This window comes from Megalobrama amblycephala, linkage group LG1 (assembly GCF_018812025.1).
Source record: "Megalobrama amblycephala isolate DHTTF-2021 linkage group LG1, ASM1881202v1, whole genome shotgun sequence".
NCBI classification, from domain to species: Eukaryota; Metazoa; Chordata; class Actinopteri; order Cypriniformes; family Xenocyprididae; genus Megalobrama; species Megalobrama amblycephala.
This window is the reverse complement of record NC_063044.1, coordinates 59,412,720-59,426,018: the sequence shown is the minus strand read 5'-3', so window position 1 is coordinate 59,426,018 and position 13,299 is coordinate 59,412,720. Positions and strand designations below refer to the sequence as shown.

Below are 13,299 nucleotides of genomic sequence, written 5' to 3'. Positions count from 1 at the left end.
TTGGCTGCTATTCTTGAATTTTTTGAGCTGAAGTCTCCCCAGAGGATGAGAAATAAGGAATGCAAATGTGATGCATCCACTGGAGACAGTAACATTAGAAGAATATTTTCTAAAGTAATGGTAATAGAATAATATGAAGGTTTTTATATAATATATAGACATCCAGGCAAATAACCTGTACTTAATGACACTGCATAATTAGTTTGTCTAGGTTTTTTCCTTTTTCATCATATCTTTTTTTTTTTATACAAAACAAAAATTATTATTTTTGTTGTCGCAAACAATGAAGGAAAAGCATAATCAAGCAGGCAGTATACATGGGAACTCTTACATGGAATTTTTTTTTTTTTTTACTATTCTGTGGAAATGAGTCATAATAAAGTGTGAGTACATCAAAAGATGCAATACATTAAAAAAGCCTTATATAACAGCTGTGCTGTCACAGCACCAGCCAACCAGAAACAAATGCATATCCAATAGTTAATTCTTTAACTGCAGGAATTTCATGCTTGTCTTTTCCATACAACTAATCCATAAAGTAGAGTAGGGGCTGTCAAACTCCAAAAAGTACCATAAATTAGCCTACCAATAGTCCACACAATTTGTATCTTAATTAAAAGTCTTCTGAAGTCATATTATAGCCATGTATGCAAATGTTTACCACTCAAAGTGTCAAATAGTATGACTATGGCACACAGCAGTAGAGAAAAAAGATTTTCAAAACTAAATTCAGAAAAGTCATTTCAGATAGGAATTTAAATTACCACGTGTCCCTATATATAATTTATGGCATGGTATACTGTATATAATTTCAGGCGGAATGTTTTGCAAGAGGTAAATGCTGAAATTACATTATGTACCCCAGATAAATAATTGCTGTCCCTTTAGGGCCTTTTGTAATCTTAAGAAAGCAACGACTTCCACTTCTGAAACTACTTTTTCCTTTCTGCTGATATCACAGATGCCACATGGGCATCTGAATAATTCAACTAAATAGGCGTTGCAAAGCAAATTCTCATATGGAAAAGCATCCAATTAAAAACTTGAACCTGATGAGGGTTGAACTTACTTTGGCAGTGAAACAAACGCACCCAATTAATGCTGCTACTTTTTATGTAATATTTAAAAGTCTGTGCGTGTTGGAATTTTTTTAGATGATAAAAGCCTGCGCAAGCAACTGTGCATTATGCGTAGACAGGAAATGAGAGGATGTTTTGCACTAGATTATAGGTGACCTGCAATGACCTTTACTTGAGTGCAAAAATCAATGCAATAAAATAAATTTTTACTTCCACTCTCTGAAGCTGAAACAGTCTGCTATTTAATATACTGGGAGGGTTTAATGTACAGCATTTCATATCACCTCTGTGGATGTCAGCCTTGTGATAACTGTTAGTATCTCTTAAATATCTTTCATTATTTATTTGAAAAGACACAATATCTGTTGTTCAGTAGCAAGAATTATCTTGGGAACTGTTAAAGCTTGTAATGATTCCTTTAATACATTACTAATTCCTTGTTGAATTCTGACCTAGATAAAATGTGAGTCATTCTACAACTGTGATCGCATTCAGACCAATTTTGTTGTTGCCATAAAAACAGAGATAAAATAGCTATATTAAAAGTGCTATTTAAAAAAAAAACAATTAACAATTGAATTCACAGACAAACAAACAAATAAACAAGAATGTGTGTAATATTTATGTCAAATCCTTTGTTTTACAATAATTTGTTTGCTATTTTTTTATTTTTTTTTTGTTCCTGGACCTCAACTGTTAGAACAGTGAGTTAGCAATGCCAAGGTTTTAAAAACTTTTTCTGCTATAGCCCTTTTTTGACATGCATATTTTCTATTCATTAACAAAAATTTTGAAGCAAAAGGTTGTTAATGTGATGGTATATCCTAATTTACCTAGTGTTAGTTCATCCCAAAATTAATTTTCTGTCATTAATTACATACCCTCATGTCGTTCCACACCTGTAAGCTCTTTGTTCATCTTTGGAAGCCCCCATAGAAAGCAACTTAATTACCATCATTCAAGGTCCAGAAAGGTAGTAAAGACATTGTTAAAATAGTCATCGTGACTACAGTGGTTCAACTTTAATGTTATGAAGTGACGAGAATACTTTTTGTGCGCCAAAAACAAAAATAACGACTTTTATTCAACAAAATTAGTCTCTCCCCTGTCATTCTCCTAAGCTGTTTATATTCAGCACTTCCGGGTTCTACGTCAGAATGCCGGCTCAGTATTGGCCGACGCTGTTCACGCGAGCAGCACGACGCATGTTGCATGTCAGAACGGCAGGAGAATGACAGGGGAGAGGCAAATTTGTTGAATAAAGTTATTTTTGTTTTGTTTTTGCGCTGTTTGCTGTTTGTCAAAATGTTTTTTTCATGCATATGTTGGGACCTTTACAGTAAATAAAAAATAGAAGAGAACAATGAGAAAATGAATGTTCTTCCTGATTCAAAGCCAGATATGACCTTACTAACATTCTTAAGATTTCCCTCTTCAAGATCTCAGATGGTAACAAGGAAGTTTTGCCTTATCAGTTACAAGTGCATGTTATCCCAGATGACTCAATAATAGTGCTTTAATGTGACCAGGAAGTTGTTCTGTGTGTTATGAACTATCTGTCCTGTCAGAACACCCTGGGCTCAGGTGAGGAAGCAGTTCTTCAGCTCTGGAGTTAACAAGCGATCACTGGACTGCATTGAGAAAGCAGCATTCTTTGTCACACTAGATGATCAGGAAGAAGGCATGATGGGGGAAGATCCCTCTGTGAACTTGGACCGCTATGCTAAATCCCTCCTTCACGGAAAATGCTATGACAGGTGGGAGAGCAGCATAACTTGTTCTAAACTTTGCATGCCAAGGACATTGTTTCACCTCTGTCCTCTTTCTCTCAGGTGGTTTGATAAGTCATTTTCTGTTGTGGTGTATAAGAATGGAAAGAATGGGCTGAACGCAGAACATTCATGGGCCGATGCTCCTATAGTGTCCCACCTGTGGGAGGTGAGTGTGGGGGTCTCACAGCGGTAACAAACTTTCCGGTCATCATAGATCAAATGTCACGTTTCAAGTTTCTGTATTAGTCACCAACCCACCAACAATGTCCTTTAAAACATTTGAATACCCAGTTAAAGCGTCTGTGGGTGTTGTATGGACAAAGACCGCTTTTATCTCACCCCACAGCAGCTGTCTGCAAAATACATGTGACTTACTTGCACGCCTCCATGCATACTAAAGATTTGTTGTCAAACATGTTGTCTTCAATAATGAACGTTTTGTTACTCAAAAGTGTGCGCATCTTTGTTTGGGAGGATGTTTTTTAAATTGTCTTTTTCACTCTTTCAGTTCACTCTGGCCACAGACACATTTCATTTGGGTTACACTCCGGATGGGAATTGCAGGGGAGAGGTTGAGCGCTCCTTACTCCCTCCTCAACGTTTGAGCTGGGACATACCATTGGAGGCAAGATAAAAAGTTTCTCTTCTCTCTAGTTATACTTTCCGTGTTCCTAGCGTATCTTGGTATGTCATTGATGTCACACAGCAGGTTCTTCGTGGAATCTGCAAAAACTTCTGAGGATGCTCACAAAACGTGCTTGTACACACACACACACGCAAATAATGTCTTTTCCTTCTTCCTCCTTCATGCTTCACTGTGGATAATCAGATTCTGTTTATCCACAGTAACACACAGTGGTGACCAAAAGTGATGTCTGGAGGGGATATTTGTTTTTAATAACCTTTCAAGTTTAAATAAACCATCAAAATATGTGGAAAATATTTTATAGTTTTAAAATATTTATTTTTATGAGGGGAAAAACAAAAAAGAGAGAAAAGAAAAATGAAAAGCTCACAGGAAAAAGCATACATTGACTACAACACAATCAGATTTTTTTTTTTGTAATCAAATTTTTATTGGGTTACAGATTATAATGTACAAAATAAGAAGTAAGATCAACCATCATTCTGAACAATTTTTCCTCCCATATACCTAAGGCGACCAGACTCCCTCCTCCCCATCTTCAAAAAGCACATTAGGTACAGTAAGTACAACAACAACAAACAAAAAGTTACACATAGGAGAACATTTTTTTTTACATACAAGGTGAGAACAGAAGACACAGATTTACAACCGCTCCTTAATTTTGGAAATAGCATCCAGCCATGCTGAGATGGTTCTCTGAGATGCTCCATGTAACCTTGCCACCATGTTAGCAATATCTAAGAAAGAGTGCATCCAGTGAGTCAACTGCAGAATGTTCTAACAAAGGGATCAGACTAAAAAAAAAGGACAGATGTCTTAAATACACAGGCCTCAGTTTAAAACAGGTTTGAATCATCAGTTAGTAGCCTGTAAAAACAAAGATAACAACAACAGGAAAAAAAAACCCAAAACAAAACTGAGCTGTAACGATAATATTTGAAGAAAGAGACAAGATGACATTTTTCCTTAGACACACATCCCGTTTGACCACTACTATGTCTGGCGTAGGATGATGATATTAACATAAGAGTCCATTCCCTACCAGTTCTAGGTGTGATTTTCTGACGTTCTGATGAGGCAGTATGTTTATGCAGTGACTTTTTAAAATAAAGTACTTTTCTTTTCTTTTTACATTTGTAAAGTAACATTTGCAATGTTTTTCTTTTCTAGAGTTTCTTTGACACTTTAGACTTTATTTCACTACTGGCTGAGCTGTATGAAGTACTATGAGTGGCACTTAAGACAAAATTAAGCAATTATGAGGTGTGTTAACAAGCAAATACTACATAACTTGTAAATAAATTGACAAACATGTTTATTCATGCTTAAATATTAGGTAAAATAAACAATAAAATATTACATTAACTGCATTAAATGCCACATTTTTTTTAATAAATCTTTTTTTTATATATATATATTTGCTGTTTCGAAAAAGTCGTTTTACTTGTTTGTTTTGTTTATTTATTTAATGTTAGGGATTTGTTTTATACATTTTTATTTTTGACTTAATACATGTAATTGATTTCTTCATTTTATTTTTAAATGGTTCTCATAGTGTTCTATATGATAAAGCATTTTTAAAATATTTGTTTAATGAAGGATGGCAGCCAAGAGTGTTACACAACCTTTTTTATGCCAGTCAGTCTTATCGAAGTGCAATCTGAGGATCCCGTATCGATGGGATACCTTTCTTCATGTTTCTCATCTTTAAGGTTCGCTGATGTTGTACTGGCTCATACTAATATTTGTATGCAGGCCATTTGCCTTGTTTTAAAGGGATAGTTCACCCAAAAATGAAAATTTGATGTTTATCTGCTTACCCCCAGCACATCCAAGATGTAGGTGACTTTGTTTCTTCAGTAGAGCACAAATTATGATTTTTAACTCCAACCGTTGCAGTCTGTCTGTCTTATAATGCGAGTGAATGGTAACACAATTTATAAGAGTCAAAAAATATGCATAGACAAATCCAAATTAAACCCTGTGGCTCGTGACGGCACATTGATGTCCTAAGATGCAAAACGATCGGTTTGTGCGAGAAACCGAACAGTATTTATATAATTTTTTACCTCTAAAACACCACCATGTCCAACTGCGTTCAGTATTCGCTTAGTGATGTCTGATCGTGCTCTGACAATGGCAGTGATGTCTCGTGCATATACTTCAATGAGAGCGAGACATCACTGCCGCTGTCAGAGCGCGATCAGACCTCACTAAGCGAATACTGAACGCAGTTGGACATGGTGGTGTTTTAGAGGTAAAAAATTATATAAATACTGTTCGGTTTCTCCCACAAACCGATCGTTTCACCTCTTAGGACATCAATGTGTTGTCACGAGCAGCAGAGTTTAATTTGGATTTGTCTAAGCATATTTTTTGACTCTTATAAATTGTTACCATTCACTCGCATTATACGACATTATAATAACACTGATCAGCCAAACTCTGCACTGTACTTTCCATATACTGTGGTACTGGGGAGGTCTGAAAATGTGTCTGTTCGATCAGGGATTTCCCCTTAGCCTCTTCTGTGTCAGTAGTTCACTTTCAAATTAATAGTTGGGGATTTTTTTTTTTTTTGTTTTTTGTTTTTTTTTGAGAACTTCCTTGTGTATATGTAAAACAATGTAAGAAATAACTGTATGCATAATCAGTTAATTGCCAGCAGTCAAGTTCTGGAACCCAATGAAAAATATCAGTATCAATTTTCTTGAAGTCTGTATGTATAACACATTATAAAAGTATTCAAGGGATACTCCACCCAAAAATGTCATCATTTACTCATGTCTTCTGCAAAAACACACAAGAATGTATTCTGAAGAATGTGGGGAACCAGATAACTTTGAAGCCCGCTGACAACATTGAAACATTAGTTTAGTCTAGGGGATTACAATCCCATCAGATGGAAGTTGCTTAATATATAATATTATTACCTGTAATAAAATCTTCGAAATAAAGTCTTCTGCGGTCATACAGAGATTCCAAGTTTGTCTTACAATATTATGATGCTGAATTGCTTGTACCCATTGCAATCTTCTAATAGCTTCTTTAACTCAATTGACTTTCAGGAATATTTTTCTTTCTAAAAATTCCAAATATGAAATGCATTTCTCTTCATTTCCCCATAGAAACGAATTTGTAAGAAAATGGCTATAGAAGCTACAATTTCTAGTTTTCTTCATGCTGAACCATGGCCCCTGTACATGATACATTGCCAACTGTATTTGTGATTTAATTTGAGTGTGGTCATCAGTAACACAACATTCAGCACTGTTCTTCGAGGACCAGAATAAATAAAAACCATCACAAACATATTGATGTCTGCTCTCCTCTTCTTTCCTCTGTCTGTCTTTCTCTAGGTTCAGACACAAGTTTCTGAGTCCCTTGCTGTTGCGCAAGCACTGGCTGATGATGTGGACTGTCACGTGTTTCCCTTCAGAGAATTTGGGAAAGGCTGCATTAAAAAAATGAAAATGAGCCCAGATTCTTTTGTGCAGCTGGCCCTGCAGCTGGCTTATTATAGGGTACTTTTACACATTTTCACACAAAAGCGATTAAACTGATTATGAAAAATATGTATGATGTGTCAGTATGTATGTCCCACATATTGAAGTTCAACATTCCAAAGAGGTCGTTTTTGACCCTGGGATGGTACTTCCTCTTATTTGTCCCATGTAATGTGTCTATACACTCATTCTGCATGCACTACAGCTTGAATGAATGACATGTTTTACACAGGAAGTTGTCTTCTAGACCACCACCTCATTTGTTCTATGAACTTTAGGAAAGAGGGACTTTCTGTCTGACGTATGAAGCCTCCATGACGCGTCTGTTTCGCGAGGGTCGCACGGAGACTGTACGCTCTTGCTCCAATGAAAGCTGCGCCTTTGTCCTTGCACTGGATGTGGGAGAGGTGATGTCAATGCTTTGAATTTTTTAATACTTCCTTCTACTGTTCAAGAAACATTTGAAAAAGGAACTTGCAGTTAAAAATGCAATTTTAACTTTATATCAGTATGCCTCAGCTGACTGAATAAGCTTGCTAGAAATCCTGAGATTCTTGTTGTTTCCGTCTTGGTTATTGACAGCACTGCACTTCGAATGCCACTTAAGTCATTAGTGGACATTAAGTTCATTGCCTGTTCCCATATTCAAACTATATCTGTCTGGTATGGCTGTAATGAAGTGTACGACGAAAGGAATAGAAAACAAAAACATTGTTTAATAAATCCAAAAAGTGTTCTGTTTTTGGATTTATTAAAGAGCGGAACTTAACTACATTAACATTGACAATACCGGACAAAGGAACAGAATGAAACTCAGGGCTTAATGTGTGTTCACGCGTTCATGACGTAATTACTGCAATTACATGATTTCAAATTTCAAAAGCGTTCATGTCCTCATAGAGCTCATAATTACAGCTTATTAGGAAGGAGTTTTATTTTATTAAATAATTAAATTAATGCTCACATTTTTTTATTGTGATTGATAATTGAAGATTCTTTGCAGTGATTGGTCATGAGTTGATTTATATATTTTGGTGCTTTGAATAGTTTGTCTGGATATGCCTGATGAAGGTTATGGGACCGAGACGTTGCGATAAATAAAAATGTTTGATACTTTTGTAAGCTCTGATAGTGTGCGGGACTTTCTTTTAAGCAGTCTATTTTTATTTTTTAATTAAATACATTGATAGTTAATTTCTTCATTTTATTTTTAAGTGCCACAGTCCTCCATAATTGGCATCGTACTTTTTGAGGGACAGTGATTTGACAGAGAGGTTTACTTCGTGCATGCCAATTATTAAATTCTGCCTGCTTTCATTTGTAGGACAGAGAACATTGCCGCAAGCTGTTTCGAAAGGCTGCTGAAAAGCATCAGAATCTCTACCGCTTGGCTATGACTGGATCTGGCATTGATAGGCACCTCTTCTGCCTATATGTGGTCTCAAAATACCTGGGAGTAGAGTCTCCTTTCCTTAAAGAGGTCAGTGTATGTTTGTATTAGGGGGAGATGCATGTTCATTTTGCAGAGTTAAGGATGACATAATCTTTATAAGCTACAGAAAATGAGTTCATTAGGTTATATACTGTATGCTGTTTCCTCAGAGATCTTATATTTGAGCACTTAAAAACCAACAATAAGCCTTCAAACAAGCCTAGGAGGATGTTTAATAGCACCAAAAAATAAAATGAAACACTCTTCAACTAAACTAGTGCAAAACCTCATTAATTATGTATGATATAAAGGGCAACCTCATTAGTTAATGTATGATATAAAGCGTATTCATGGCATGGGTGAATAAAGAGTTGCGACGTGTGTGCATGAAGTTTATTTGTACGTGTGGCTGTACATGACTTGCAGGTTTTGTCAGAGCCTTGGCGCCTCTCCACCTCTCAGACCCCTGTGCAACAGATGGAGTTGTTTGATCTGGTTAACCATCCTGATTTCATCTCGTTGGGAGGAGGCTTTGGTCCGGTGAGTAACTGATCAGCAGATACATACAAATAAACAGGTAGAAGCGCTCCTTTGTTCACTGCGTTCATGCTTTGTTCCTGTGTAAGGTGGCTGATGATGGCTACGGTGTATCTTACATCATCATGGGAGAGGAAATGATCAACTTCCATGTGTCCTGCAAGCACTCCTGCACAGAGACTGTAAGAAAAGCATAATTTCAGAACAATTAATTGCTTGCCTTATTTTTAATGTTCAGATAATGGCATTATTTTGACTTCTTGTTCTGCACTGCTAATAGGCTTAATAACGTCTCCATAAAAAGTCTCCAGTTCAACTAATACAAAACAAATTATTATGATTGCTAAAAAAGTAACAAAATTCCAAATATAATAATGTATATAAAGCAGTTAAACAAGTAAAGTACAAACAGGGTTGCCAGGTGTGTGTAACAAAATCAGCACAAAAGCCAATCAAAATTAGCCCAAATCTAGCCCAGTGACGCCATTCAAAACTCAACACGCCATTTCCATACCTAAAATACTATTTTACAGTCACTTTAATGTATTATACACAATTTCAACTTGAAAATCACTTATAGTTCCCTAGTAATCATAAACGTCCAGTTTTCATAAAGGCCCCTCCCTCACAAAACTCATAATCTAGCACAGTTTTATCACTTTTTTTTTTTCATCCCTTTTTTTTAATCATCTGGATGTTTTGGTAGAATGTAAAATATTTCAATACACAAACGCCGTTTTGGACAGCGGCAGGCTGTCACCTGTGGAAGGCTGCATCAGTGTTGCCAACTTAGCGACTTTTCAGACCCCTTTTGCGACTTTTTTTCCAAGAAAGCGCACAAATATACTTGTTAACCTGATCTAGCTTCCGAGACCTGCCGGTACTGCCGCATGAACGCCTCTCTCTCTGTGTCTGCTATTCAGTGAGAGGCTGAAAGGAGCAGCGCATTCAGTTGAGTATGTCAGAGAACAAATAAAATATATACTATTGCTTCTAACCTGAGTGATCATTTTATGTGTACATATAGCCAAAATCACAGCAAATTTGTATCTTTATCTTATGTGTATGGTGATTTTGTCAGACAACTTCTCGATTATACATCAGGATTTTACCGCTGGTCAGGGCTCGACACTAAACGCTTGTCAATTAGTCCGGGATAAGTGTATTTTTTGAAGGGGCAAAGACAAATTTACATGCCCAGCTGGACAAGGGCGCACTCCAACTTCGCCTCAGCGCCAAGCTCTTGTCAAACGCGCTTGGAAATGATACAGGTGCCGAATGAGCTTAAGCAGAACAACAGTGAATTGCGAACATTATACTTACGTAACTGTATCTCAACTGGTGGGTTGCAAGACCGCGCACTTTTCAGTCACGCGCAAATATGGCGCGCTGTATATTACTCACTATAAATAAAGCGCAAAAGAAACTACGAGCATGCAACGTCGTAGTTCTGTCGTCTATTAAGTCATGAAATAACCAAAAAGGCGATTAAAGCTGCGTTAAAACTGTGCATGCATGTATGTAGGCCTATTTGATATACGTGTCACATGTCTCTGGACTAAAATATTCTGCTATGTGAGATCATAATAGCTATAAGGCACAAGCTGATATGTAATTTTTTAAATGCATAAATAAATGTGAGAACTGTGCATTTGTACTAGAATATGCTAATTTTGTTCATTTATAAAGTACAAACAAAAATGTATCACATTTAAATGCATAATTAATTTTACAAGCTGGCATTTATGTGCTGTTGACTTCCACTTCCGCATCAGCAAGTGGGAATTCAGAAGAGAACACTTTTTTTCTTCTTTGTACTGAGTTTAATTTAGGTATGATAGAACTGTTCTGCAATTATTTATTTTCACAATATAGAAAGTTAAACATTTAGTGTTTACATTTTTTGGTTACTTTTTGAAACAGACAAACTCAGAATTGTTGAAGTTCATTGATTATACATAAAATTCAATAAAGGTTGAATAATCTTTGAACTACAGTACGTATCTGCATGTCTCAACCAAGGAGATGCAACAATGGAGAACAAACTTTTGGGGGTTTTGAGAACCAGAACTAACTAAACAAGTTGAAATTTAGCTTTATTAATATGCCTGCAAGTAAGGAATGATTAAAACAAAAACAAAAAAAAAGTCAAATTCACTCAGCATTCCATGATCTAATTCACTATCTCAATTACATTTAAGTACAAATGAACTGTATTCAGTTGTGTTGTAAGCACAGTCCAGTACATTATAGTCAGACTCATTTTTATGTTGAAATAGCCCCTGTCTTTCCACCACTATAAAAGAAATTGTGGCTCCGCCACTGGCCAGAAGATTTGGCACACAGTCCTGCAGTGTGACTTCTCCTACGACAAACATCAAATTGTTGAAATTGTCTATTTCAGTCTCGCGTGTAATGCAGCTCACAGTCACAGAATGTGTGTGGGTTGATGTAATACTCTGGGCAAGTTTTCATGCGTGAATCCGTTTTTAACGTGTCTTGACTGTCGTACAGTCTGACATATAGGACAGCTGAGATCCCACAGTGTGACATGAGGATCATGAACTTAAAATGCTTAAAATGATGCTGTTTGACTGTTTGTAAGTTTTTTTTGTACACCTGTATAGCATATGAAACTAAAAGGCAGTGTTGTGTTTTTTTCTCGTTCATAGGATTCTCATAAATTTGGCTCTCAAATCAGTCAAGCAATGTTGGACCTTATGTCTCTGCTGAACCCAGACTTCAAAGAATCAACAAAATCCAACCCTGGCAAACAGTCATAAATCCTGACAGGAAGACCGAATGCACATTTGTTTGAATATGGGTTTATATTTATGTTATTTGTGGATGTTATATTTAATTCTTTGATGTTTGGAGGGTTTGAGAGTGTGATTATAGAGGAGCTATCCCTGTGTCAATACTGAAAATAACTAGTAAAGTTTCTGGTTTTGCTAACTGCTGCTATGGCGGTTTTTCTTTATACAATATATCACTAAAATAAGTGTCCTAAAAGGAATAACATTTTGTGTGTGTGTACAAGTTTGTTGACATAGTTGTCTTCCAGGGTGTGGTTATGAAAATATGATGTGTGGTTTAAGCTACAGCGTTAGTAAATCAGGGAGTTAGCAGACAATCTCTCATGGCAGCTTTAATATTAATATGTTCTGTTATTTTTATTCACTGTGGGAAAAAATGTGCAAAAATTGTACCTTTTATGTTACAACAGCTTGTTATTGGGACAGTACCCTTAAGGGACAATTTCATGCCTTATATTCCCCTAAAAGGTGCATATTCATGCTGTAGAGTAGTAATATGTACCCTAAAGGTAACCTTTTAGGGGTAAATAAGATACAAAGTATATATTGTAGTGTAGCTTTTAATGTATATGTTGTTTCATTTTTTAGTAAATTAATTTGTAGAGAAGATTATTTTGCTGGCAAGGAAGATTCCCCCTCAGTGATTTAAGAAATGCTGCGGTTGTTTTCTCTTTTGAAATATCAGACATAAAAAATGTCTGTTAGATATGAATGAATTGATCATTTGAGGAAATTACATCTGTCTGTTACCAAAGAGGTCTACAGTACATGGAAAAACTATCAGCATTCTCATTCATGTTCGGTGCTCTGCTGATGCTGTGCTAACCAGGCAAATCTTGAAGAAAAAAATCTGTTTAGTGACATTATCTTGGCAGGTGTTCAAATATTGAATTCACTGGTTCAGGAATGACAATAAATGATCCATTAATCTCTTGCCAGAAGTTTATGATCAACTTGCCAAGAATGAATGGATCTGAGAGCTGATGCAGCACAGTTTAAGTAACTCTTTAGAAACTTCCTGGTGATTTAATATAGCATAATGTGATATCCAGAGGAATAATTTGTTTTTAATGACCCAAATTATGTTTTTAATGATGATCGTTAATGCTAGAGTTGTGTTTGTCTGCCTGTTTTTATTTTGAGTGTGGATTATTAAAGCCTTTTTACCTGTTCATCATTTTCTTGTTCCTTCCTGCAACTGAGCGTGACAAAAACACTGAACTTGGTTAAGATATTTATCTGGTAAAGTTATTTGGCAAAAAAAGCCAACAGTAGCAACCGGTTTTATTTTAGTATATATATATATATATATATATACATAGAAAAATAGAATATTATTATGTTGGTTCTCTCTTATTTTCTTATTTTTGCATGGTTTCATAATTTCTTTGTTTGACAGCCTGGCCAAAAATTATATCCGCACAATTTAGCATGTTTCATTGTGTTATCAAAAATAAAAAAGATTGACTCCAACCACAGCTATGCAATATGCCTAAAAAGTATTTGACCCA

General features: G+C 35.9%; 1 protein-coding gene across 1 annotated transcript in view; it reads left to right on the top strand.

Annotated features, from left to right (window-relative positions):
- The window catches only part of cpt1a2b (carnitine palmitoyltransferase 1A2b), a 32,896-nt gene extending 19,936 nt beyond the window's left edge, over nt 1-12,960 (top strand). The window contains exons 11-19 of the mRNA XM_048205516.1: nt 2,648-2,836; nt 2,912-3,017; nt 3,360-3,476; nt 6,857-7,021; nt 7,282-7,410; nt 8,328-8,483; nt 8,862-8,975; nt 9,062-9,154; nt 11,645-12,960. Of these exons, the coding sequence (XP_048061473.1) occupies nt 2,648-2,836; nt 2,912-3,017; nt 3,360-3,476; nt 6,857-7,021; nt 7,282-7,410; nt 8,328-8,483; nt 8,862-8,975; nt 9,062-9,154; nt 11,645-11,755 (1,180 nt within the window). The 3' untranslated portion in view covers nt 11,756-12,960. The remainder of the gene's footprint in view (nt 1-2,647; nt 2,837-2,911; nt 3,018-3,359; nt 3,477-6,856; nt 7,022-7,281; nt 7,411-8,327; nt 8,484-8,861; nt 8,976-9,061; nt 9,155-11,644) is intronic.
- The last annotated feature ends 339 nt before the right edge of the window (nt 12,961-13,299 follow it).